The sequence below is a fragment of the Gouania willdenowi genome, chromosome 12 (assembly GCF_900634775.1).
Source record: "Gouania willdenowi chromosome 12, fGouWil2.1, whole genome shotgun sequence".
Lineage (NCBI taxonomy): Eukaryota > Metazoa > Chordata > Actinopteri > Blenniiformes > Gobiesocidae > Gouania > Gouania willdenowi.
Genome location: NC_041055.1, coordinates 676,903 through 704,724, shown reverse-complemented (window position 1 = coordinate 704,724; position 27,822 = coordinate 676,903). Strand labels below are relative to the sequence as shown.

Genomic DNA, 27,822 nt, shown 5'->3' with positions numbered 1-27,822 from the left:
AAAAATCGATTCATAGGTACCACGGTTCACATCGATGCTCTGAAAATTGAATCGCAGTACTTTTTTTAAACAGCAGAGGGCGCTATATATTAATCCTTCCAGAAGTGGACGTGACGGTCGGAATCTGCTACTATTTTCTTTCTTGCCGCCATTTACTGTTAAACATGTTCATAAATGATTCTTTACTCCTTTAGCACCAAAAGAATATCTGTAATATTACGTGAATATCTGTAAAATTCACGTTTTTCTATTAGCTCTGTCTGCTAGCATAGCATCTCTTCTTCACGGGTGGAATATCTGCATGCCAACCGACCACTGGGTTACCAGCGCCCTCTGCTGGTCCAAACAAATATCTGACGTCAACACAGTAAAATGACTTTTTTTTTTTTTTGTTTTTTTTAAAGTCTAATTGTTAAGGCACAAACTACATTTTCAGTTGCACTTTTAAAAAGAAAAAAAACTATTATGTAGTTTTGAATTGTTTACTATAGAACCAGAATTTAAATTAATAGGCTTCTTCTTCATTTGTATTATTCCTTTATGTATTTCATTCTAGATTTAGTTTATCATGGGATTCTTTTGACAATGAAAAATAAAAGGAAAATTGAACAGTATTTTCCCCAAAAAAATAAAAGAATATTTTTCAGTCATCATTTGTCTACAGTCCCATTTTGTAAAATAAATCGTGAGAAAATCGTATCGTGAACCCAGTATCGTGAATCGAATCGTATCGGGAGTTGAGTGAATCGTTACATCCCTATCTATCACTGAACCCAGATGACTATGGTCCCATTGAAGTGTTGTGTGACTGCTTGGAAAAAGTAAACTGATGGATGAGTGAAAACTTCCTTCAACTAAACCATAACAAGATGGAGGTGATTGTCTTTGCTAACAAGGAAAAGAGGACTGCTGTCAGCAAGTGTCTGAGTCTGGATCTTTAAAAGATCCAACTCTTGCCAAAGCGTAATGACACAAGAGCTGTAAAAATCACCTTCACGAATGTGAAATTTAAAGGAGAACTACTGAAGCAAGGCAAGAAATTGAAAGAAACGAAGGTTTTCATGATTGAACACCTGACAAAACAAAACGCAAGCATCCCATTGAAGGCACGCCAAATAGAAAAAAGAGGAAAAATTCTGAAGACGTGGACAAGAAACTGCAGGATTTACATCACACCACTGGGAGAAGAAAACGGAAAACCAATCTTCATCAAAACGATGGAAGACTTGGGAAAATACGAAGGATCCACCTAAACAACAACATTACTGATGGTAATCATGGACATGGACCCAGATCAATATAAACACTGGAAACAAGACTCAGACTGTGCTTACTTTTCGGAGACTGAATTCAATGTGGCACTGTCAGAAACTTGGCTAAATGAACAAAAAGGTATGAACTTTACAATAAAAGGCATAATACATAAAAGATAACAATAAAATGGAGAATGCGTAACAGTAAAAATAACGAGACCAAAGGGAGAGAACATATTAATCTGTTGTTTGTATCCTGATTGCAAAATAGACATATTTAATGAGAACCTAACCAAAATAATAGATGGAATATTAATAAATGACATCTCCGACCATTTACCAATATTTACAATATTTAATACTAACGACAACATCCACCCAGAAACACACGCAAACACATGCAAAAAAAAAAAAAAATACATTATATAAAAAATATCTTAAAGACAAAACATTGAAAACAGACAAATACTACATACCAAATCACTGACAATAATCTATTTTCCCTTATTGGGTCACATTTAAATTACTGCTCAGAAATCTGGGGAAAAACCTACAAAACGCATCTTGAACCTTTATTTAAACTTAAAAAAAAAAAAGCAATTAGAATTCGATATAAAGCACCACACAACGCACACACAAACGAACTAATTGAAAAGGCCAAATACCTAAATTTGAAAGAAATACTGTAACACACTACAACACACAAATTCTCGCATTTAGGGCCTCACTTAAAACACTCCCATATCAAATACAAAAACGCTTCATATACAAACAAACTGCTTATAAACTAAGACATAGTAATGTGTTTATACGAGAAAGGGCTAAATCTAACATTGGAAAACACAGCACTGTCAATAGCTATTAACAGCTAGAATAACCTTGATGCAGAGACAAAACAAGGAACTTCGAAAGACGATGAAGTTTTCTTTTGAACTGAAGGAACGCAAACAAAGTCGGGAATGAAATCTGCAGGGAACAAGGACGACACGAACAATGATGGAGAGGAGAAATGAAAAAAGACAACACTGACTACAGATGAGAATAAATCCTACATAAAAAAGGACAAAAAAAAAAAAAACAACCTAAGACTGTTTGACCAGAGAGACAAGCTTTGATGTAAATTTTCTGTGTACAAAAAAGGGGACGGGACTTGGATAAGCAAACTGCTTCTCTCGTCTCCTTTTTCGGCATGTACCAAAAAAAAAAAGGAATAACAAAACATCTGTGAATGCAACCATGTCGGAAATAAACTGAATAAATAAATAAATAAAATAAAAGATAAAGACCAAGTCAAAAACCTTGGTGTTCTGATTGACTCAGATCTGACATTCAGCATCAGATCAAATCTATCACAAAAACATCTTCACCACCTAAAGAACATCTCCAGAGTGAAAGGTTTAATGACTCAGAAAGATCAGGAGAAACTGGTCCATGCTTTTATCTCCAGCAGACTGGACTATTGTAATGGTCTTCATCAAACATCTACAGCTGGTTCAGAACGCTGCAGCTCAGGTCTGAACCAGAACAAAGAGGTCAGAACACATTACACTGCTGGCCCAGTCAGCCTCAGAGGAGACTGTAAAGTTCTGCTGCTGGTTATAAATGTGTGAATGGGTTTGGTCCAGAATACATCAGTGAGATGTTAGTCAGGTATGAACCCAGCAGGTCTCTGAGATCTATGGACACAGGTCAGATAGTGGAGCCCAGAGCTCACAGTAACCATGGTGATGCTGTGTTTAGTTGTTATGCTGCAAAGAAGTGGAACAAACTGCAGCAGAGCTGAAGTCAGCATCACATGTGAACATTTTTAAATCAAAGTTAAAGGAACTTTTTTTCTGTATGATTGAGAGAGATTTATGGTCATGTTGATGATGTCATGTGTTTGTTGATGATTTTAATTGATTTTACATTTAATGTTCTGATTGATTTTTAAGCAGTTGAATGTTTTCTGTTGCACTTTTTGATCATGTAAAGCACAATGAGTTGCCTGGTGTATGAAATGTTCTGTACAAATACATTTGCCTTGCCTTGAGATGATGTAAATGAGAAAGACTCATACCTGTAGCTGATCGACGAGAGTGATGGCCTGCTGAGGGCTACTGAAGTCTGAAGAGGAGGATCCATCTGCTGTGTGCTCCAAAACTTCCCTCACCAAGTCAGCAGGAGATTTAAAGGGAAAAGGGGCCTGGGGGCTCAGTGACCCCTCCCTGAGGGAGCGTTGGCTCTTTGGAGGCTTGTACTGGCCTTTGGGGAATTGAACCCTGGACTCTATCTTAGAGAAATCAGGTGTGGGAAAGCTCAGAGGCGCTTTCCTGGAAACTTTGTGATGCGGAGGAGGAGTCCTGAGCTCAGCTGTGGGGGTCTCTAGGGTGTCCTCTGCCAGCTGCTCCATGCTTGGGTTCTCCAAGTTTCCCTTTATATCAGGATCTGATGCAAAAGGAAAGAGGAGATGAAGTGATAAAGAATATGAGTTGTAGGAGACCATGTTTGTGGCTGATACCACAACACCCCTCTAACTACAGGAACAATCTATCCCCTGTTTGTCTTTACCCCACCTTGCTAACACAACTGTAGAAAAGGCTCCAAAGTTAATAATAACTAGTACAGTTGTTTGTGGAGGTCTGTTTATCTATTTTTGTCTGCCGAAGATGTTTTCACCGTTGTTAACACGAGAGGTAGACTTACTCACGTGATCAGTGCGAGACTCGGAGAATGGGTGTTACGTAGTAAGTGGTTGACAAGTTGATCAGTGGGCTCCGGCGGTAAAGTGACGAGTTAACTAGGAGTCGTGTGCGTAAATGAAAGCAAACCACACACACACACGTAAACCAAGTAAAGAAGTTAAGCCTGAAACCTCTCTCTGCTCTTTTCTTCATTTTACTTCGGAACGGTGGCCTTAAGTGGTGTTCTGGCCGACACCCTGGTGTGAACCTAGTGCATAACATAGAACCAGTGCCTAGCCTGAGCTATCATCATTATCTCCACTACAACAACAGAACAAATGGCACAGGAATTTAGGACCAATATGCTTTTTCCCTCCTGTTTATCAAAGGACAAAGGCAAAGACACACTTTCCTTTCTCCAACAATTAACAATGAAACATTCTAAAAGTGAACACAAATTTCTGATAAAAGTTTGAAATGTATTTTTCTATACTGCCACTAACTCTCTTTATTCAAAGGAAATCAAGGAAACCCATTAGAATAATTATTTTTACAGTTAAAGTGTTATTAATGAATATCTCTCATTAATATTGAATAAAGAATATCATGTTTGGTGTCAGAATAACCGGGAAAATATGATCTCGGCTTGTTCTGAATTATTTACATATTTCTCTTTCCAAAAATCTTCCATTCAAACTCATTAGAACACACCCACGGACAAACCACAACCCATGACTCATCCAAAACAATCTAATTGGTTCCTGAAAACACGTCGACCAATAAAAACGCTTCAATTCAAATCATTGGATTTTGGTGTTGGCGCTAAGATGCTCATCGCAACGCTCTCTTTTAAATTTCTTTAAAACATTACATTGTTTTGATTTCATTAGACCTGAAATAAGCTTGTGCATCCAGAGAAGAAAAAGCTCCTGTTCCAACGGCTGAGCTGAACCAAGAACCAGACTTCAAGAACCAAGCCTGCACAAGCTCAACACAAGAACCACATCATAGAACAAAAACCTGCACGAGCTGAGCCTGAAAGCTGACAGAGCAAAGCACACTGGAGTTGAAGAAGTCCACGCAAAGTCAGTTTGGACCCGTGGTGAAGATAACACAAACCAGAACCAGGGAAAACTGTGCTGATTCTGAACAAGGACAAATGCCTGTGAGCTGAACCACTGAAGCTGACCAGGCCCAGGAATGGACCCTGTGGACACCCATTGGTCCAGAACTGCATCTTGTGGCATCAGACTTTTCTTCCACAACCAGTCTGTCACAGAGAAGCACCACTATGGACTCATCTGAACTTTGAGGGACCCTCTGGATCAAAATTCCAATTAGGCCTAATGTAACTACAGCCATATTGTTTCATCTCCACACTGATCTTATCATAGCTATCACACACCACACACACCAACACACACACACACACACACACACAACACGCACACGCACACGCACACACACCACACGCACACGCACACGCACACGCACACCACACACAACACACACACACACACACACACACACAGTTGTTAAGTTGTATATAAATGTATCCTTAGTTCAGTGAGTGTAGCACTCTCTTAGTTTTATTGTGTAAGTAGGTTTTAAATTGATTAATAAATGTTTATACTTTCATATTTGTCTGTGATTCATGCATTTATGCAAAATAATATGGTTTGTTATGGAGAGTAGATAGTCTTGACAAGAGTTCACAACCCTGGATGGCAATGTATTAATAACAATTAAAGCGATCTAAGACACTTTAAACTCTATCTTAAATGGCACCTCTTGGCAAAATTACTGTAATATTAATAATAATTAATATTATATTCCTTATCACTCCTTGTCAAAGTAATTCCCTTACAGAGTGAACAATGTTTAATACTCACTAATCAGGTGGTCTACACATGCTGATATGTTTTTAAGCAGTCAAAATAAGTTTAAAAAACCCCCCACTGTGCTTTTATTTTGAAGAGGAGGAAGGAGCTTCACACATGTCATTCTTCAACAGAGAAATGTATGAAAGTTGAAAGTGAAAGGCAATGCTTCACTTGACTGATGGCTCCTAAGAACCAGCTCATCATTTATTATTTTATTTGTTGACATTTTTAACCATGTCTGCACAAGATCAACACGACATGAAGTACAATCTTTTTATGACAGCAATGCATGTTTTGTTATGGCAATTAAATAAATGAATATTTTCAAACACTGTCAACTGGAACGTTCAAAGTAATTAAATAGATGAAGTAGTTTATACTCAAATTTATAGAAAAGGTTCAACTGACTTACATGTAATTATGTCAAGTTGGTGTAACGTGTTCTTCCCTTTTCAGTTACGTTAACTAATATCTATTTAGCAAAAGGAAGTATATTTGTTTATAAGTAAGCATAACTTAAAATCACAACTTAAATACGTTTTAATAGAATTAATTACATGCTAAAAATGATGAAGTTCTATTCTTTCAAATAGGGAATAATTAAAAATAAACTGAATACATATAGTACTTTAATTTAACTTAAAAAGTACAAGTAGCCAGTCATCCAACCTTTTAAGTTCCGGGAAATTTTGACTTTTAAGATAATCAACTTAAAAAGAATTGAGGCCATCGATTGCCTCAGTTCTTTTGAGCTCTGGTAACTTATTTGGGTTTACAGTGTAATAGTGACCATCACCAACCCTCCCTCAGGAAGGGTAAGAAACAATTTATTAAAGGGAGAATATAAAAAGAAAGTTATGTGTGTTTTTGTATATTTTTCTCTTGGGTTTTGTTGTCATCTTGTGTGTTTTTGGAGTCGTGTAGTGCATTTATTTTGGGGGCTGCATGTGGGCCATCAGGTGATGGTGATTTTAGTAGCCTGGTTAAGGCATCAGAACTTAAAGTTTTCATTAACTTTAAGCAAATTAAGCTAATATAGTGTAGTTGCACAATGATATCTGAAGGAAACATTTGAAACGAGGAAGAACAAACTTACAGGATGAGTGGTTCAGATCTCCTGTCCATGTCTCTCACTGCATCTCTCCCTCTGAAGCATCACACAGTCCCATGATGCCATTCTAATCCATCTGACTGAAAGAAATCCTCCTGTTCCTCTTCATCTTCACACTCAGCATCAGACGCTTCATCGTCACTGTGGTGGGTTGTTGGCGTCCCAGCAGAAGTCCTGCTTTGGTGTTTCTACTCAACATCCATTGAAAGTGCAGGGATGAGGACACTTCTTCTTCTCTCTATGAAATAATGCAGAAGATATGATGAAAACTGGATTTAAAAAATCATAGAATGGGACTGTATAAGTTATAAGTTTATAAGCTATATGTGGAAAGCATTTGAAAGTTGAAAAAGCTCCAAAATGTTGCAGAAAGGTGAAGAAGAAGAAGAAGAAGAAGAAGAAGAAAGAAGAAGAGAAGAAGAAGAAGAAGAGAAAAAATAGGACAAGAAGAAACAAATGAAGAAGATCTACATCTTCAGTAGTCGATCCTTTGATTCTGATAAAAACTCTTTCAGTGAGTTAATGAATCAAACAAGCAGGTGTTCAATCTGTGGTTGGAGGAACCCTTCACACTCCAGAGAACATACAAACTAATTAAACCCAGATCCGGAAATCTATTTATACTATAATGCAAGAAAGGTCTGCGTGTGTGTGTGTGTGTGTGTGTTGCGTGCGTGCTTGTGTGTGTGTGCGCGTGCGTGCGTGTGTGTGTGTGTTTGTGGAGCGACCTGAAACTTTGACAATGGCTTCCAAATACCACAAGTGTGTGCATCAAGCTGTGAGGTTACAGTGATGCATTATACAGTTTGATCGTCACAGGCAGGAATGATTCACTGTGGTTGGTTCTCAGAACTTTATCATGTCTCTAGAATTAAACCAGATAAATCACACCACTATTTTACTTTACACCCACAATAAGACCTTTATAACACTACAGAGTACAGTATGTACACCTCTATGTACATACAACCTTCAAACACAATACTCATTTGCCATAACTGATAATTCTACTTAAGCTCCTCCCACTTTATGAATACATACTTCCAACAGGCACTGTACTAGTTATAAGTAATAACTCAATGACACAACAACACCAAGTCAACATGTGTGAGTCCAAAGTGCAGCTACCTGTAGCTCTGCGTCCAACACACACACACACACACACACACATGCACACACACATATAGACAGACAGACAGGGAGGATTAAGCTGGTTTAAAATCCTTCACAGGGGACTCACACACACTCACACACACACACAAGGCTAAGCTAATGGCTATCACACATTGACAGCTAGCAACAGACACACGTACAGTGTGTATATACAGACTACACACACACCAAATAAACACATTTTCCAGATGAACAAAGAGCAGAAACCAGAGAGGAACATTACAGTTACAGTTAGCTCATCACATTAGGCTGCTCATGTGACGGCTAATCTCATTAGTGATTGCTGTGTGACAGAGAAAACAATGACTGCTAGTGCTTGGAAACAAATCAGTATTTTTAACTTTATACTGATAATAATTAATCTGATGTTGATTACAGAAACTAAAATGTTTTTATTTTACTTTGTCTGCACATGCTGTTGAAGGTCAACACTACACGAAGTGCAATCTTTATGGCCCTATGCTACAAATCTAGATCATTATATCCTGGCTTCAACTAACCAAACATTCCCTGTTAGAGAGAAGCTGTCCTACAACGGTCGATAACAACACGCTAATTTAAGCCAAGTGTTTTCAGCCTCGGTACTTGCACGTTCACATAAAATGGGTGGAGCTTGCGTCTGACCAATCAATGGAGAACCTGGCAGAGCGAGCATCTTTACCGGAGGAACAGTTTATGATCATAAACAAATATAATGAAGAGAAAGCTTTTATACTCGCTCAGATCTGATCCACTTCATAACTTGGTACTGACCAGGTTGCTAAAGTTTAAAATGATGAATAATTAAAATCCATAATTCAGATCAAAAACAACACTGTTGTTACAGAAAAGGTAGGAATGATAGAACTCAGACAGGAAGCTGCTGATACTGTTAATGTGTAAAAGTGTGAGATTATTTATGATATTAATCTATTGGATGATAAACAGACAGAGCTCTGCAGTTAAACTTTATTACAACACACACGTGTTTCTATTCAGGTAGATCTATTTATCACACACTGGGATTAGAACACATTGTTTACTGTAGTATGTTCCTGATGATGATGTCAGCCTCACTATAGCGTATGAATAAATTAATGAATAAATAAATAGGTTAATTAATGAATTAATTAATGACTTCACCCATCCTCGCATACAGAGACACAGGCTTCATCAACTGACTGTAGATCAGTCTATCAAATATAAATCATATCTTTCCTAAATGATATCATCGGTAAATGAAAGGATTGCATTTATCATTAATATTTTTCTTTCCTAAACGCAACTGTCAGATCTGTACCAATCAGGATCTTCTAACAATGGGCAGGTCTCTTCTAAGAAAACTGATTGGTCAGGAGGCGGGGCTTTAGTACAAGCTCAGATCCTAGCCAGAACAAAACCTGTTCCAGACCAGGTTAGTCGTTCAGCCTAAGTTATCATGGTGATTTAGCTCCGTAAGGCGTTAGCAAGCTTCGTAGGACAGCACACCCTGATTAAATCCTAGAAGTTAGGGAGATAAGAGGTCATCTAGCTTTGTAGTACACCCCCTTTAGGACAGCAATGCATGTTTTGTTATTGCAATTAAATAAATGCATTTTTATTGCATAATTGTGAGCATCACCAGCCCTCCCTAAGGAAGGTTAAGAAATACTTTATTAAAGGGAGAATATAAAAAGAGAGGGCAGTGTTACACCTGGGTGAGAGGGAAGGGAACAGGGAAGAGGGAGTCAGGGTGAGACATGGAAGGAGTGGGGAAGAGTTTTAAAGCTCTTTAAAGTGAGAGTGAGATGTGATGTTATAGTTGTGCATATTGTTCTTATTGTGTTGTGTAATCAGTTCAGCCAGTCTGGAGACAAATGTGGAGAAACTGAAGGTGGTGACGCAGCACCCAGCTTAGGTATAATGATGGTGGAGAGAGAGAGTGGTAATACCTAAAACTGGTATTTGGGATCAACGTGTCTAAGGTTAAGCCCAGTACGAGTTTATCTTACAGCCCAAGGCCAGTGCATCCATGACCTATGTTAATGCAAGAACCGCTACTGCCAACCCAAGTACAGCCCCGGGTCCGAAGATGCAGCCAGGCCGGTGGAAACAACGGGAACCTAGGAGCCCCAGGCCACCCCCTTCATGACCGAGCAGCCCCCCAGACGCCCTAGAGATCCCAAGCGCACCCCGCCACCAACCCCAAACCCCAACCCCAAGGCCCCCTGCACACGAGCACCCCCAAGGGGAGGGCCCAGAGAGCTACCTGCCCAAGATTCCAGCGGAGGAGCAAAGGCCTACACCCAGGAGACGGTCAGGACCGCGCCGGACAAGCAGCCAGCAGGCATTGGCTGGCAGCCCCAGAGCCAGCAGGGACCGCACCCCAGACCAGAAGGAACCAGAACAGAATCAAACACCGGCAGCAGCCCGCCCAAGGATGACGGCCACATCCCCAGCCGCCTGGGGCACCAAGCGGGCGCTGCAAGTCACCCCACCTGCCCCCCAGGAGCACCGGTCGAGTCCCCCAGATCACCCTTCATTGATGTCGTCTGCATGATGAGCCTTAGTTATTGTCAAAGTCAGGATCCCCCAAGGGCCCCAGCCAGAACGTCATACCGGTATGCGGCATGCACAGCCCCGAGGAGGCAGAGCTGCAGACCCCAGCATCGCAAGGCACCGCCCAAGCAGGGGCCAGCCCACGTCGCCTGCCCCGGAAGACCCCTTGCAAAGACCGGCCCAGCCAGCAGGCCGAGCCCTTCGAACCCCAAGGGCACCCCCCCCGGCCAAGGGAACCCCCGAGGACGAGCCTTTGAGCAAAGCCCTGCCGCTCCCCCCGCCGCTCACAAACCATCCACTATCCAGCAGGACCGCACAGCCCCAAGGACAGCAGCCCAGGCCCCACCGCCCACCGGACAGCACAAGCCACGAGGCGACGCCCCCCACTGGCGCACACGCAACCGACCAATGGCTGCTTCTGCAAAAAACAAAACAGAAATGTTGATGAAGGCAGAACTACAGACTACACACTTTAGATGTACAGTACTTGTTGTGTTTCGTCATTTTGAATTTGTGTTTCAATGTTATTATTGAGGATTGTCATCTGTGACCTATATTATTATAGTTATTGTATAGAAATGTCTTTTTTTAAAATAACTTCAACTTTTTATTATTTTTAATGAAGTTCACCTTGAAATTTAAAGGGCCCATGTTACGCTAAATAAACATTTCTGAACTTTAAACATGATAAAGTTCTATTATGTCTTCATAAACATGTCTAACGTGTTTTTTTTCATTGATTCCATCAATCATTAGTCAGAGGGTGATTTACTCCTTTCTTACTACAGGGTGAACACAAACACATCGCTACAATTTGATGACGCTTTCCCACTTTGATGACAAATATGACGCAGCACTGAGCTGGGGAAGCCACGCCTCCAGGAAGCTCTCTGCCGTGATTGACATGTAAACAGACACGCCCACAAAGATTAGCATTTCAGCGTCCTTCACGCAGTGCTATGTATGTATTTTCTACAGTCTATGTATGTTCCAGCGGATGACACGCTCTGTCTCATGTTTATAAAGCAGCATGAGCTCAGCTACAGAGTGGGCGAGAGGAGGGTGGGCCATCTTCTGGCCCTACGTCACCGTGCGGGAAGGAGGAAGTCAGCGTCCCGTCTATAGACACACCCACTCATAAGTAATGGACTACATTCAAATTATCAACATGCACATAAATGGAGTCACACTACAACAACAGCACTCACTCAGATCACAGATGACTGGCTACAGGAAAGATAGTAAATTAGATCAGTGTTTCTCAAATGGGGGTCCGTGTACCACTAGGGGTAGGCAATAGCACTACAGGGGGTACTAGAGATAAAGTGAGAGGAAAATTAACAAATAAAAGCATTTTAAAATGTGGTTTTATAATATTTATTTTTAGCTAAAGGTGATAATCATACTAAATATTACCAGCAACTCACAAAATACAACAAAAACACACAAATAAGAGACACATAATCAACAAAATACACAAAATGACGACACACACACACGCACACACACACACACACAAACACACACACACACCACACACACACACACACCACACCACACACAGAGAGAGAATATTTTAATAATACCAATAACAACAACGTAAGAGACAAATAAACTGAATAAGAAAAAGAACAGTTAAACAAGAACATTAGAACATGAGCTGAAAATATATAAGGTCAGTGTTGGTCCCACATTAGGAGGAAAATGACCAATAACTGATTAAAAAAAAACCAACTGAAATAAATCAGGAGACACTAAATACTGTTTATTCACTTATTTAAAAAGTTAGATTCTTTCAAATGTGTGTTATTATTTATTCATTCATAAGATCTATATAGTCAGCATGAGGAACTAGAGCTAAAATAAGTTATTAAACTATAATATTTTGTTAAATAAATATAGCTGTTACGGATTTGAATTATCTGCATTAAAATGAACTGAAAGTGATCTTAGTAATGGAGAATATAAAGTTTATTGCAATAGCAGCTATTTTATACAGATGCCTTTGTGGAAAATAAATGAAGTTACAATTGTGCAACATTTGGTCTCTAACTTTTCAAGTTTATGCATGAGATGTTTTACTTGTATTTGAGTACAATTTCAATCAAGTAACCTACAGTACTTCTACCTGAGTATGATATCTCAGTAGTCTTTACACCTCTGGTCAGAAGCTCGTTAATTACCAAAAACAAAAAAAAGAAGGGATTTATGGATAGGATTAAATACTTACTGTATGTACTTCTTCTACTTCGGTAATATAAATTGTAAACTGAAATGTGAATATATCTTGAGAATCTTTATGTTTTCGTTATTTCTTATGATTTCTGTTTACATGTGCGAAATAAAAACATAAATAAAAAAATCATAATCTACATTTCTGCACTATTTAAACACCCAGTTTGTAAAACAAAGACAAATCAAACCTTACCTGTGGGTTGAGCACAGGTGCACAGGGACCAACCGGTGCTCGGTTACCTTTTGATTCCGAGCCCATCCCGTGTTTCCATGACACCGAGCACAACAAACCCTCAGAGTAACGAGTAACGTCACAGTACATTGGATAAGCTAGCAGTGACCAAAGTTACCTTTAACTAATTACTAAATAACAGAAGGTGTTCGGTACCTGTCGCTGTCTCATTATTTAACCTACTTAGAGGGTGAAAGTGTGATATTTATCAGGCTAATTAAGAGTTTTGCACTGATTTAGCCACAGACTCAAGACAAACTGGAGAACTGATTTCGCCCTCAGTTTTGTATGACAGGCAATGTTTACTTTCCACCTAACAAATAAAACTTCGTGAACTAGCATAGACATTACTAATCGAAAGCTAAATTTGAAGTTTTCTCATCTTCATCCAGTCTTGTACATGTTTAGCGCACTAAAATGTACTTCTTGAAACCTAGCAGACTAAGGTGAGGGCGAAATATCACGTTGTTTATCGTTTGAAGCGTGGTCTTGTGAAGTGATTGGCTATGATACAGTTAGAGGCGGGACATAACGCGGATCGGACCAATAACAGGAGCTGTTACTTATAAGTGCCAGCAGATGTCAGTGTTTCTAAAGCATTAAAATGACTGGTTTTAACAAATTAAATCACTAAGAACTTCATAAAATATTGAAATATTGTAGTTTTTTTTTTTTTTTTTTTTTTTTTTTTTTTTACAACTTGTGTTCCAAAAAGGGAATTCTACTATTTGTGTTTTTAAGCAGGCTTACTATGCTTTTTAGTCATAAATTAATCAAAAGGTAGAACTAATGTATTTCATTAGCTCAAAAATGAAAATAAATAAATATAATGTGACAAATTAATTTGTTGTATTCAGTATTTCAGAAATTTCAAAAAAAAAAAAAAAGTTTAAAATGAATTAAATACAATGGGGGTATTTAATTCAATTTAGCTTTTAAAATGTACATTTACACAAAGATAGTTTAATTAAACCATACCTAGTTATAACTGCTGTTGTGTTCAAAGTAACACTAATTATTAGAGACTTTGTCATTAATTAATCTCATTACAATATTTGACACGAGAAGCAATGTTTTCCTATTTTAAATGTATGTTGGTATACCGTATATAACTGAATCAATAAATGATCTCAAACAACTAAATCTTTTTTATTAGTCAGACGATGTTATCTGTAGCAGCGCTTCTAGCCCCGCCCACATCCTCTACCACAGAGTGGTCGACTGTCACTACAATCATTTATCACTGACTTTGTTCATTTGTCACTCATGGATTTATTATTGGTTCTGAACCCTGTCTGAGTGTCAGTGTGGATTGGAGACACTGTCTGCTCCACTAGGACCATTGTCCCTGCTAGCTGCTACATGTTAGTATTGAGGTGCTAGCTGCTACATGTTAGCATTGAGGTGCTAGCTGCTACATGGCTAGCATTGAGGTGCTAGTTGCTAAATATTAGTATTGAGGTGCTAGCTGCTACATGTTAGCATTGAGGTGCTAGCTTCTACATGGTTAGCATTGAGGTGCTAGTTGCTACATATTAGTATTGAGGTGCTAGCTGCTTCATGTTAGCATTGAGGTGCTAGCTGCTACATTTTTAGCATTAAGGTGCTAGCTGCTACATGTTTAGCATTGAGATGCTAGCTGCTACATGTTTAGCATTAAGGTGCTAGCTGCTACATGTTTAGCATTGAAGTGCTAGCTGAGGCTTTAGTTTTGTATTCAGTGTTTCATTAAAATTAACGTCCATGAAGCACAGCAACAACTTCTTCTCTGGTTCTCCTGTTTCTTGAGTTGTGGTTTGTGTCAGTATTATGGGTATACCAGGAACTAGTGAAATGAGAAAGGTTCCACCCCGTTTGGCTTTAAAAAAAAAAAGCAATGAACTGTGGGGTTGTTAAGTGCGTTATTTTTCTGTAAATAATTAATTGCAATTAAAGCGTTTAAGTCCTAGCACTAGTTTAAAGAATCCATAGATCTCTTCTTTTGCCTTATTTTCTGAATACGTTATTTTAATCTCAGTCGTCCTGATGCTTGTTTATCACAAATCACCCTGCGACCCTGAAATGAAGCACGGACTGAAGTTACGAAAAGATCTGTTCTCATTACGAGGACTTGTTCTAGACTATTCCTGCTTTGGGTCCAACCCACTTGATCACTTCCTTGTATTCGTACCAACAGCTGTTGTTTGGTATTTGATTTAAAAAATGAGCAAAATAATCAGTGACACTTATATTGTTTTCCTGGTATATTTACATGTTTGATTCACCTGAAACAGCCTCTGGTTGCTTGGTTTTTCTCCATCATCATCATCATCAACGTGTTATTCTCTTGTATAATAGTTTTATAATGGCCTAGTCCTTCCCGCTCTGATAACATTTACAGTGATTTCCATCTGCTACAGGTCGATACAGCCAAACAGATAACACACAGCAGATGTTGTGAGTCTTTGTTTGATCACTGTGTGTGTGTGTGTGTGTGTGTGGGTGTTGTGGGTGTGTGGTGTGTGTGTGTGTGTGTGTGTGTGTAGCACTAAAGATGGAGGTCTGCTGCACCTTTGACTCTCCCGTCCTGGACCAGGTCCTTCCTCCGGTTCTGATCCTGGAGTTTGTGTTTGGCCTTGTGGGGAACCTGGTGGCCCTGTGGATGTTCTTCTCTTCACAGAGACGTGGAGGCCCAACATGGTCTACCTGACCCACCTGGCCGTAGCCGACTCCCTGCTGCTGTTCTGCCTGCCCTTCAGGGCCCACTACTACTGGCAAGGGAAAAACTGGCAGTTTGGCGACGCCTCGTGCCGGGTCCTCCTCTTCCTGCTGGCTGCAAACCGAGCAGCAGGGATCTTCTTCCTCACTGCAGTGGCTGTGGACCGATACTTGAGGATCGTGCACCCTCTGAGCCGGATCAACAGGATGTCTCTGAGCTACGCACTCTGGGTTTCTCTTGGCCTCTGGGTCTTGATCTTTCTGGCCACTGGACATCTTCTGGCCGATGAGCACTTCTTTGAATCCAACAACCGTACGCAGTGTGAGAGCTTCAACATCTGCATGGGCTTCAATCCACTCTCCACCTGGCACAACGCCTTCTACATCATCCAGTTCTTTCTGCCCACCTCCATCGTGGCCTTCTGCAGTGTCAGGATCGCGTGGCAGCTGAGGAGAAAAGCCATGGAGAGGAGAGGGAAGATCAAACGGGCCGTGCAGTTTGTCCTGGCCGTGGCGCTGATCTTCAGTACCTGTTTTCTGCCCAGCACCATGTCCTGCCTCTCCGTGTGGATCCTCAAGGTTTGGTACGACGAATGCTCTTACTTTGAAAAGGCCAACGTGGCCTTCTACACCTCGGTGTGTTTCACATACTTCAACAGCGTTCTCACCCTGTGGTCTACTACTTCTCTAGCCCAGCTTCAGCTGGACCTTCAGGAAGGTTCTTGACAAGCTGAAGAGAAGGAGAAGAGAATGAAGAGAGGCAGGAATAAAGACATTTTTACTGTTGATGCTAGAAGATTGTAAGCAGGGCACTGAACCTGTTACCCTACCTTGGAAGGATTTAAAGCTAGCATAACAAATCTGTTGGTTTGATTTCATTATGGAAGCAGCTGAAGCTCAGACGAGTGTAAGATGTTTTATTTATTAAGACAACTGTTCTTTTGGAAATCTACTTTGATCTCCTGACATGTTTCCACTCAAGTGACATCTGCCAGTCTATACATCAGAGGCGTCTGCTGATCACTTTGATGTTTCCTTTGAAGGTTTCTTTGACTTCCATATAGTAATGCCAGCAAGATTGTTTTTGTCTTCTTTTTTGAATAATATCTTATGAATATATAATAACATTTAAAAAAAGAAGACAAAAACAATCTTGCTGGATTTCAGACGAGTGCATTTTTTCCACAATTTCTTCTTGTGGCTTAATTTGTTGTCATGGGGACGTGCGTAGCAAAATTAATTATTAAAAGAAATAATTATTTACACGACCCAACATTTTGATTGTTGTTACCAATGAGGTCATATTTTCACCGGCGTACGTCGTTTGTCTGTTAGCAGGATTATGTCAAAATAAACTTGATGGAGTTTAACCAAAGATAGACATCATACTGTGGAAGATTCCATTACATTTTAGAGGGAACCCAGATCAATATCCTGATTCTGAAACAGTTTGAAAACTTCAAAGAAATCTCTACTTCTCATTTCCGGCAAAATGTTTGTAATTACCCAATCTTATGAAATTTGACTCAGTTTCTGTATGTCTGGTTAGTTGCTTAATTTCCATTTTAGATTTAGAGGAATTTTGTGGAATTGCTTTGTGAGAATTGCAAGATTTGTGGAAAAATATTGAGAGTTTTTTTCTAAAAATTTGCAAATTAATAATAACTGGCATTCATGTGATATAAACAAATGAAAACTACAAGCCCTCAACTTATCGTCAAGATTCAATGAATTGGTGATTTTGAGATTTATTTGGTAATTTACACAATAATTCATTTTTTTCCTGTCATTTTTACTGTCTCCTGCGGGTCAAATTGGATGCTCTCAAGAGCCACATTTGGCCCCCCCTGGCCTTGAGTTTGACACATGAGCTGCTTGACATGACATTTTGTTCCACGCTGCTTGACAATTTATTTTGTGTTGCGTAGCACAGATTTCTGTAGCGCTGCTTGAGACAAATTGCAGACCCGATGTGTGTCAAGGGGATTTATTATCCCCTTATCAATACACCCCATACCCTGACCCTGGTTTAAACGTTCTCATAACTGGAATTGCACAAAACAATTTCCAATAGAAATACATGGGTTTGAACGTTTTACAGAAAAAACATGGAAATCGTGTTGTGCACACAAAAATAGAAAAACATTCATTTTTGTGACATTTTCACGTTCACACTTGAGAGATCGTGTTGTTATGAGACCAAACACCAAGCGAGTTCTGACCTGTACCTGCAAACATACAGTGTGGCAAAAAGTATTTAGTCATCCACCAATTGTGAAAGTTTCTCCCACTTAAAAAGATGAGGCCTGTAATTGTCATCATAGATAAACCTCAACTATGAGAGACAAAATAAGAAAAAAAGAATCCAAGAAAATCTCATTATAGAATTTTAATGAATTTATTTGCAAAATTATGGTAGAAAATAAGCATTGGTCAATATCAAAAGTTATCTCAATACTTTGTAATGTACCCTTTGTTGACAATGACAGAGGTCAAATGTTTTCTGTAAGTCTTCACAGGTTTTCACACACTGTTGCTGGTATTTGGTCCATTCCTCCATTCAGATCTCCTCTAGAGCAGTGATGTTTTGGGGCCGTCGCTGGGCAACACGGACTTTCAACTCCCTCCAAAGATTTTCTATGGGGTTGAGATCTGGAGACTGGCTAGGCCACTCCAGGACCTTGAAATGCTTCTTTCGAAACCACTCCTTCGTTGCCAGGCGATATGTTTGGGATCATTGTCGTGCTGATAAGACAGCCATGTTTCATCTTCAATGTCCTTGTTGATGGAAGGAGCTGTTCACTCAAAATCTCACGATACATGTCCCATTCATTCTTTCCTTTGCACGGATCAGTCGTCCTGGTCCCTTTGCAGAGAAACAGCCCCAAAGCATGATTTTAACCACCCCCCATGCTTTACAGTAGGTATGGTGTTTTTTCTCCTCCAAACACAATGAGTTGAGTTTTTAGTAGTTTAAGTCCTATTTTGGTTTCATTGACCATATGACCTTCACCCAATCCTCTTCTGGATCATCTAAATGTTCTCTATCAAACTTCAGACGGGCCTGGACATGTACTGGTTTAATCAGGGGGGACACGTCTGGTACTGCAGGGTTTGAGTCCCTGGTGGCGTAGTGTGTTACTGCTGGTAGCCTTGTTACTTTGGTCCCAGCTCTCTGCAGGTCTTCACTAGGTCCCCCTGTGTGGTTCTGGGATTTTTGCTCACCGTTCTTGTGATCATTTGACCCCACGGGGTGAGATCTTGCGTGAAGCCCCAGATGGAGGGAGATTATCAGTGTCTTGTATGTCTTCCATTTTCTAATAATTGCTCCCACAGTTGATTTCTTCACACCAAGCTGTTTACCTATTGTAGATTCAGTCTACCAGCCTGGTGCAGGTCTACAGTTTAGTTTCTGGTGTCCTTTGACAGCTCTTGGTCTTGGCCATAGTGGAGTTTGGAGTGTGACTGTTTGAGGTTGTGGACAGGTGTGTTTTACACTGATAACCAGTTCAAACAGGTTCCATTAATACAGGTAACGAGTGGAGGAGGAGCCTCTTAAAGAAGAAGTTACAGGTCTGTGAGAGACACAAATCTGGCTTGTTTGTAGATGACCAACTACTTATTTTACTGATGAATTTACCAATTAATTCATTAAAAATCCTACAATGGGATTTTCTGGATTTTTTTTCTCATTTTGTCTGTCATAGTTGAGGTTTATCTATGATGAAAATTACAGACCTCATCTTTTTCTGATTGTGATGGTAAAACAGTGCAGGTTTCAGGGTTATGGTGAGTTTGATTTACCTGAAACAGGACAGAGTTTCCTGTTGTAAAGAATATAGGTTCCTAGAGAGCTTCAGTCAAACCTTTATCAACAACCTGTGGAAAACAAACGACAACGAGAAAATAAATCACTAATAAAGGTATTTTGGAATATTGTGATTCTGGAGTCATTTTTCACTCTGTTAGCAGATGGATTGTAACTAAAATAAAGATCTATAAAACCTACTGCCACTGATATTTTCAAATTAAGACAAAAACATTTATTTTTTTGTATTGTGGCTTCATTGATATAATAATAATAATAATACATTCCTAAATTTCTTAAATTGAATTTGCACTACTATGTCTGTAAATCTGAAAAACAAGTTATGAGCAGTATTGTTTTAATGAATGCGATCAATAACTATAGAAGGTTAAGATGCAAAGCAATATTAAATAAAAAAGACATGTTGGATTGTTTTATTTATTAGAACTCTTCAAAAAAAAAAAAAAAAAAAATAGTTAGGAATTTTCATAAAATTGTTACCCCATTTAAATTTAGGTAAGAGAAACTAGTATTTGGGAAAAGTTTATTTTATTTGTTTTTAATGTTTTACTCTCTTTAATACACGATAAATGTGCTAAAACAAACTAAAATGTTGTTCAAAAGACGTAAAACAAACTGAGAAACAAATTTTAAAAAAAGAAAAAAGAAAAATAATGTGTAATATTGACACCTTGTTAAGATGGTTTAGTTTCAAAGCTCTACAATTGAAAATGTTTTAAAATTTAAAATAAGACAGACATCTTAAAAATGTGAATCCACAACAAAATTCGACTATAATTTGCTGTGAGCATTTTTTATTTTCCTACTTATGATAAATAAACAAAGCCAAAACTATTTAAAAGGGACAAAACAAACTTGGGAACCATTAAAGAGCCACACCCTCCTACAATAATGGTCCATTTTGAAAGTTTTTCAAGAACCAAATAAAAAACCGAAATAAAACACACGCCAAAAAACGCAAAACATGAAAAGTGCCAACGAAATTTAAAATGATAAACAATTTGTATCTATAAAGACGTAGAGCCAATACCCTATATTATATTTCAGGTTTAAATTTTCCACAGTCATTAAGCCAAACATCACGTGCAACTAGATAATGAAATAATAAGCCTATTATTATTTGAATGCAATCTTAGATTTATAAGTATTTTTTAAAAAAAATAACGGATAAGATAAAAATGTTTACTGTGGCTAATATAATATCGGTGTGCACTAATAAAAGCTAAAACAGGAAGTAAAAGACGCTTCAGTAAAAGTTCTCTGACATCCAAAGCTCATAATAAATTAACTGTAAAATAATTTGTTTAAGAAAGATACTGTAAATGTGGTGCCAGGTATAACTTAGGTGTGTAAAATTAGTTTTAAAGTGTATAATTTTGAAGATTACATCATGGGATAAAAAAAGAAGTAATTTTCACGCACACGCGCCATCAGTGAAAGTAAACGGAGTAAAGTGATGCATTCAAGGTTTGTTGGAATTTCTGACATTATTTGCGACGTTCATGAAATTATGTTTTCCTTGGAAAACTGCAGAATGAGGCGTTTCCTGTTTAAAGTTAGTCTGCGTGGGGCATGCATGTCTTTGGTTAAAAATGATGTACAATATTAATTTAAAATACAGTTGAATGGTCTTGTTTAGACACCGCTGCTCTTATTCCTGTGAGTGGAGGTAAGATTTCCGAGCCTGTGTTTGTGTTCGTGAAGGTAGCACCCGTTCCCAGCCGGTGACGTCATTAACGTCTCCGTGGGAGCCAATGTTACATTAACACTACCGGAGCACCGACAGCACCGAGACCTGGGACATCCACGGAGGACACCGGGGACTCCTCCACAAACACTGACCAGGGCCGTCCCTCTGCCCGGAGAGGCCGCTCCGCAGGGCGGCGGCGGAGCTCAGCCCAGCCCGGGGTTGGAGAGCCATCCTCCGCCCAAAGAGAGACACACGAGCCGGGGAGGGTCTGAACCGAGCCCCGGTGTTTGAGTCAGGTACCGGTTCATAGGTGTGGATGGAGGCGGATGTAGACCGAGACACAGACTGGTACATAAACTCAGACACAGACTGGAACATAGACTGGGACACATAGACTGGGACACATAGACCGGGACACATAGAATGAGACACATAGACTGGGACACATAGACTGAGACACATAGAATGAGACACATAGACTGGGACACATAGACTGAGACACATAGACTGAGACACATAGACTGAGACACATAGAATGAGACACATAGACTGGGACACATAGAATGAGACACATAGACTGGGACACATAGAATGGGACACACAGACTGGGACACACAGACTGGGACACATAGAATGGGACACATAGACTGGGACACATAGACTGAGACACATAGAATGAGACACAGACTGGTACATAGACTGGTACACATAGAATGAGACACAGACTGGTACATAAACTCAGACACAGACTGGAACATAGACTGGGACACATAGAATGAGACACATAGACTGGGACACATAGACTGGGACACATAGACTGAGACACATAGACTGAGACACATAGACTGGGACACATAGAATGAGACACATAGACTGGGACACATAGACTGAGACACATAGAATGAGACACATAGACTGAGACACATAGAATGAGACACAGACTGGTACACATAGAATGAGACACATAGACTGGGACACATAGACTGGGACACATAGACTGGGACACATAGACTGAGACACATAGAATGAGACACATAGACTGGGACACATAGACTGGGACACATAGACTGAGACACATAGACTGGGACACATAGAATGAGACACATAGACTGGGACACATAGACTGAGACACATAGAATGAGACACATAGAATGAGACACATAGACTGAGACACATAGAATGGGACACATAGAATGAGACACACAGACTGGGACACATAGAATGAGACACAGACTGGTACATAGACTGGTACACATAGAATGAGACACAGACTGGGACACATAGAATGAGACATAGACTGGTACACATAGAATGAGACACAGACTGGTACATAGACTGGTACACATAGAATGAGACACATAGACTGAGACACATAGACTGAGACACATAGAATGAGACACATAGACTGGGACACATAGACTGAGACACATAGACTGGGACACATAGAATGAGACACATAGACTGGGACACATAGAATGAGACACATAGACTGGGACACATAGAATGGGACACACAGACTGAGACACATAGACTGAGACACATAGAATGAGACACACAGACTGGGACACACAGACTGGGACACATAGACTGAGACACATAGAATGAGACACATAGAATGAGACACATAGACTGAGACACATAGACTGAGACACATAGAATGAGACACATAGACTGGGACACATAGACTGAGACACATAGACTGGGACACATAGAATGAGACACATAGACTGGGACACATAGACTGGGACACATAGAATGGGACACATAGACCGAGACACATAGACCGGGACACATAGACCGGGACACATAGAATGAGACACATAGAATGGGACACATAGAATGAGACACACAGACTGGGACACATAGAATGAGACACATAGAATGAGACACAGACTGGGACACATAGAATGAGACATAGACTGGTACACATAGAATGAGACACAGACTGGTACATAGACTGGTACACATAGAATGAGACACAGACTGGGACACATAGAATGAGACATAGACTGGTACACATAGAATGAGACACAGACTGGTACATAGACTGGTACACATAGAATGAGACACATAGACTGGTACATATAGAATGAGACACATAGACTGGGACACATAGACTGAGACACATAGAATGGGATACATAGAATGAGACACAGACTGGTACATAGACTGGTACACATAGACTGGTACACATAGAATGAGACACAGACTGGTACACATAGAATGAGACACAGACTGGTACACATAGAATGAGACACATAGACTGGTACACATAGAATGAGACACATAGACTGGTACACATAGAATGAGACACATAGACTGGTACATAAACTCAGACACAGACTGGAACATAGACTGGGACACATAGAATGAGACACATAGACTGGGACACATAGACTGAGACACATAGAATGAGACACATAGAATGAGACACATAGACTGGGACACATAGACTGAGACACATAGAATGAGACACATAGACTGGGACACATAGACTGAGACACATAGAATGAGACACATAGACTGGGACACATAGACTGAGACACATAGAATGAGACACATAGACTGAGACACATAGAATGAGACACATAGAATGAGACACATAGAATGAGACACATAGACTGGGACACATAGACTGGGACACATAGACTGAGACACATAGACTGGGACACATAGACTGAGACACATAGACTGGGACACATAGACTGGGACACATAGACTGAGACACATAGACTGGGACACATAGAATGGGACACATAGACTGGGACACATAGAATGAGACACATAGAATGAGACACATAGACTGGGACACATAGACTGAGACACATAGACTGAGACACATAGAATGGGACACATAGAATGAGACACACAGACTGGGACACATAGAATGAGACACATAGAATGAGACACAGACTGGTACATAGACTGGTACACATAGAATGAGACACAGACTGGGACATATAGAATGAGACATAGACTGGTACACATAGAATGAGACATAGACTGGTACACATAGAATGAGACACATAGACTGAGACACATAGACTGAGACACATAGACTGGGACACATAGACTGAGACACATAGAATGAGACACATAGACTGGGACACATAGACTGGGACACATAGACTGAGACACATAGACTGGGACACATAGAATGAGACACATAGACTGGGACACATAGAATGAGACACATAGACTGGGACACATAGACTGGGACACATAGAATGGGACACACAGACTGAGACACATAGACTGAGACACATAGACTGGGACACACAGACTGGGACACACAGACTGGGACACATAGACTGAGACACATAGAATGAGACACATAGACTGAGACACATAGACTGAGACACATAGAATGAGACACATAGACTGGGACACATAGACTGAGACACATAGACTGGGACACATAGAATGAGACACATAGAATGAGACACATAGACTGGGACACATAGAATGGGACACATAGAATGGGACACATAGACCGGGACACATAGACCGAGACACATAGACTGGGTACATAGAATGAGACACATAGAATGAGACACATAGAATGAGACACACAGACTGAGACACATAGAATGGGACACATAGAATGAGACACACAGACTGGGACACATAGAATGAGACACAGACTGGGACACATAGAATGAGACATAGACTGGTACACATAGAATGAGACACAGACTGGTACATAGACTGGTACACATAGAATGAGACACAGACTGGGACACATAGAATGAGACATAGACTGGTACACATAGAATGAGACACAGACTGGTACATAGACTGGTACACATAGAATGAGACACATAGACTGGTACGTATAGAATGAGACACATAGACTGAGACACATAGAATGGGACACATAGAATGAGACACAGACTGGTACATAGACTGGTACACATAGACTGGTACACATAGAATGAGACACAGACTGGTACATAGACTGGTACACATAGAATGAGACACAGACTGGTACACATAGAATGAGACACAGACTGGTACATAGACTGGTACACATAGAATGAGACACAGACTGGTACACATAGAATGAGACACATAGACTGGTACACATAGAATGAGACACATAGACTGGTACACATAGAATGAGACACATAGACTGGTACACATAGAATGAGACACAGACTGGGACACAGAATCATAGACATAGACTGGGACATAGCCTGCTCTCAAGCTGACCATCTTTATATTTCTGTGTTCCAGTTTCATCCAATCACATCGGGCCTGAATGTGACTAGTGGGGGAGGCTGACTAAGCCTCGCCCACATTCAATCATGGACAAACCTGTAGTCGTGAGCACCCCAGGTCCTAAAGCCAGTGGGATTAAACCTCCCAGTAAGATCGTGCGTCCACCAAGCGTCCCTGCTCGTGTGTCCCCGTCCTCAGGTAAGAATGGTCCAAACATGAGGAGAACCCGCCCTGGGTCAATGACCTTTAACAGAGTGGACTGTGGAACTTACAGGTTCTCCAAAGCCCATCTGTCCTGGTGGCGTGACCTCGCCCACACTGGACGCCCACGCAGACTTCTACAAGGGAGAGAAGGTCTGGGTCAACGGCAACAAGCCGGGCTACGTTCAGTTTGTGGGCGGCACCCAGTTCGCCCCTGGTCAGTGGGCGGGCATCGTGCTGGACGAGCCAATCGGGAAGAACGACGGCTCGGTGGGAGGAGTCAGATACTTCCAGTGCGAGGACGGCCGAGGAATCTTCACCAGGCCCTCCAAGCTGTCCAGGACCCCGCTGCCAGAGAAGGAGGCCAACGGGAGCCGGACCAGTCCGGCACCCCCAGAATCCTCAGCGGTGGTTCAGAGCGCTCCTGCAGGTACGTCAGGTGACTTCAGACCGTCCAATCAGGAGCAGCACCGTCTCTGGTTCACTGGGCAGACTGACCCAGACCACTAACTCATTCAGAATCAACAGAATAAATGTATTTAATCATTTAGGAATAAAATGTGATGTTACATTTACTGATCAGTACATACGTCATGAAGGAAAGAAACCCACATATTTAAGTCGCACTGAAGTATGAGTCGCATTTATTTAGAAATTTGTCTAAATTTCAGGACTTGTCTGTTTGTGTTGGTTCGTCCTTTTTAAAGATTATAAAATAACTATTAATCAGGTAGAATGATATTCAGTGGTAGTTCACTGCTTTAACAAACATGTTTCTCCGCTGCTAAGCTCCGCCCTCCAGCATCAAGACCAACGCCGTCCTGAACCGAGTGGAGTCGGTAACGTCCAACGTGTCGGACACAGACTCCATCAAGAAGATGAGGAGGGAGCTGCGTCTGGGAGACCGTGTGCTGGTGAGATGTCTGAACTTCAAAATAAGAGCATAACAATATGGATATTACTTTAGAGTCTCTGAATATGTGCTGTGGTATCTGCACCAAGACATTTACAGCTGATCCTTTTTTTTTACAGCATCTCAACTTTTCAGTTTTATTCTTTTTTATTTATAAATAAGATCTATTCACGCTTAAGAACTCAATAATTCAGTCTTCTTTTAGGTTTTTCATAAGAGTACATTTAATTAGAAGTATTTTATGATTTTTTTAAACATTTATTTTAGCTTGTTCCATAATAATCTAGATAATTGATTAACTCAATCATCTTTAAAAATATATATACGTACATATATAGATATATAGATTTTCCTTGTTTGAATTTTAAGTTTTCAAAATAATATCGTCGTCTACTTTTTGCTCGAGACAATTTTTTTTTTTAAATTCAAATGTGGTTAATATAAAATATTTATGAACACAATCTTTTACCTTAAGCAGGTGGTTTTCAACCTTGGGGTTGTGACCCCATGTGGAGTTGCCTGGAATGAAAATAGGGACGCCTGAAATTTCTAGTAATTGGTAAAATTAAAATAATTATTCAGAAAATTATACTTAAATGTTTCTTTTCAAATCACTAGTCTTTTTCAAACAAACATAAAAAAAAATTAGTGACATTAAAACGATGTCGCGACCTGACAAAGGTTGGGAACCGCTGCCTTAAATCAATAAAATGTAGACTTTAGAATCTTTTTTTAAAGGAGGAATAACATCTTTGATATAGTTAAAGTCAACACTGGGTTCGTTTGAAACGGGAAAGTAACGATAATGAGTGACGTGATTGGTCGCTGTGTGCAGGTGGGCGGGACCAAAGCAGGAGGGGTTCGTTTTCTCGGGGAGACTGACTTCGCCAAAGGAGAATGGTGTGGAGTGGAGCTGGATGAACCTCTGGGGAAGAACGATGGAGCAGTGGCAGGAACAAGGTACACACACGCACGTGGACACACGCACACACACACACACATGCACACACACACACGATTGATCTTTCCGCCATTTCTACATTTTTGTGTTGCTTTTTGGAAAATGTTCAATATTTCTAAAGAAGAAAAGAATTATTTAAAAATGATGGTCTATTGTTCTATGAATCTGTGATAACCACATTTATTTATTCATCTGAATAATATCCACTGTTATCCAGGATGTTTATTATTATTATTATAGTCA

The 27,822-nt window shown here is 40.1% G+C and overlaps 3 protein-coding genes across 11 annotated transcripts in view; 2 read left to right on the top strand and 1 right to left on the bottom strand.

Annotated features, from left to right (window-relative positions):
- The window catches only part of LOC114473395 (AT-hook-containing transcription factor-like), a 34,379-nt gene extending 21,076 nt beyond the window's left edge, over nucleotides 1-13,303 (bottom strand). For 4 of the 5 annotated variants that reach the window (XR_003675243.1, XM_028462984.1, XM_028462986.1 and 1 more), the window contains exons 1-3: nucleotides 13,029-13,303; nucleotides 6,896-7,148; nucleotides 3,313-3,680 (exon numbers count right to left, since the gene is read on the bottom strand). Coding sequence is in view for 4 of the 5 variants with exons in the window: in XM_028462984.1 (XP_028318785.1) it covers nucleotides 3,313-3,645 (333 nt within the window). In the remaining variant the exon portion in view is untranslated. Of the gene's footprint in view, nucleotides 1-3,312; nucleotides 3,681-6,895; nucleotides 7,149-8,038; nucleotides 8,153-13,028 lie in introns of those variants that run through there. The other variant, XM_028462985.1, reaches the window with a different exon arrangement.
- A 2,297-nt stretch (nucleotides 13,304-15,600) lies between these two features.
- Nucleotides 15,601-16,518, top strand: LOC114473651 (hydroxycarboxylic acid receptor 2-like). Its single transcript, XM_028463413.1, is given in 4 exon segments — nucleotides 15,601-15,712; nucleotides 15,715-16,428; nucleotides 16,431-16,457; nucleotides 16,460-16,518. Coding segments are annotated over 4 exon segments (912 nt in total).
- Nucleotides 16,519-21,303: 4,785 nt separating this feature from the next.
- Nucleotides 21,304-27,822, top strand: part of clip1b (CAP-GLY domain containing linker protein 1b) — a 41,311-nt gene continuing 34,792 nt past the window's right edge. For all 5 annotated transcript variants that reach the window (XR_003675295.1, XM_028463568.1, XM_028463567.1 and 2 more), the window contains exons 1-5: nucleotides 21,304-21,579; nucleotides 25,520-25,702; nucleotides 25,779-26,135; nucleotides 26,495-26,619; nucleotides 27,454-27,578. Coding sequence is in view for 4 of the 5 variants with exons in the window: in XM_028463568.1 (XP_028319369.1) it covers nucleotides 25,591-25,702; nucleotides 25,779-26,135; nucleotides 26,495-26,619; nucleotides 27,454-27,578 (719 nt within the window). In the remaining variant the exon portion in view is untranslated. The remainder of the gene's footprint in view (nucleotides 21,580-25,519; nucleotides 25,703-25,778; nucleotides 26,136-26,494; nucleotides 26,620-27,453; nucleotides 27,579-27,822) is intronic.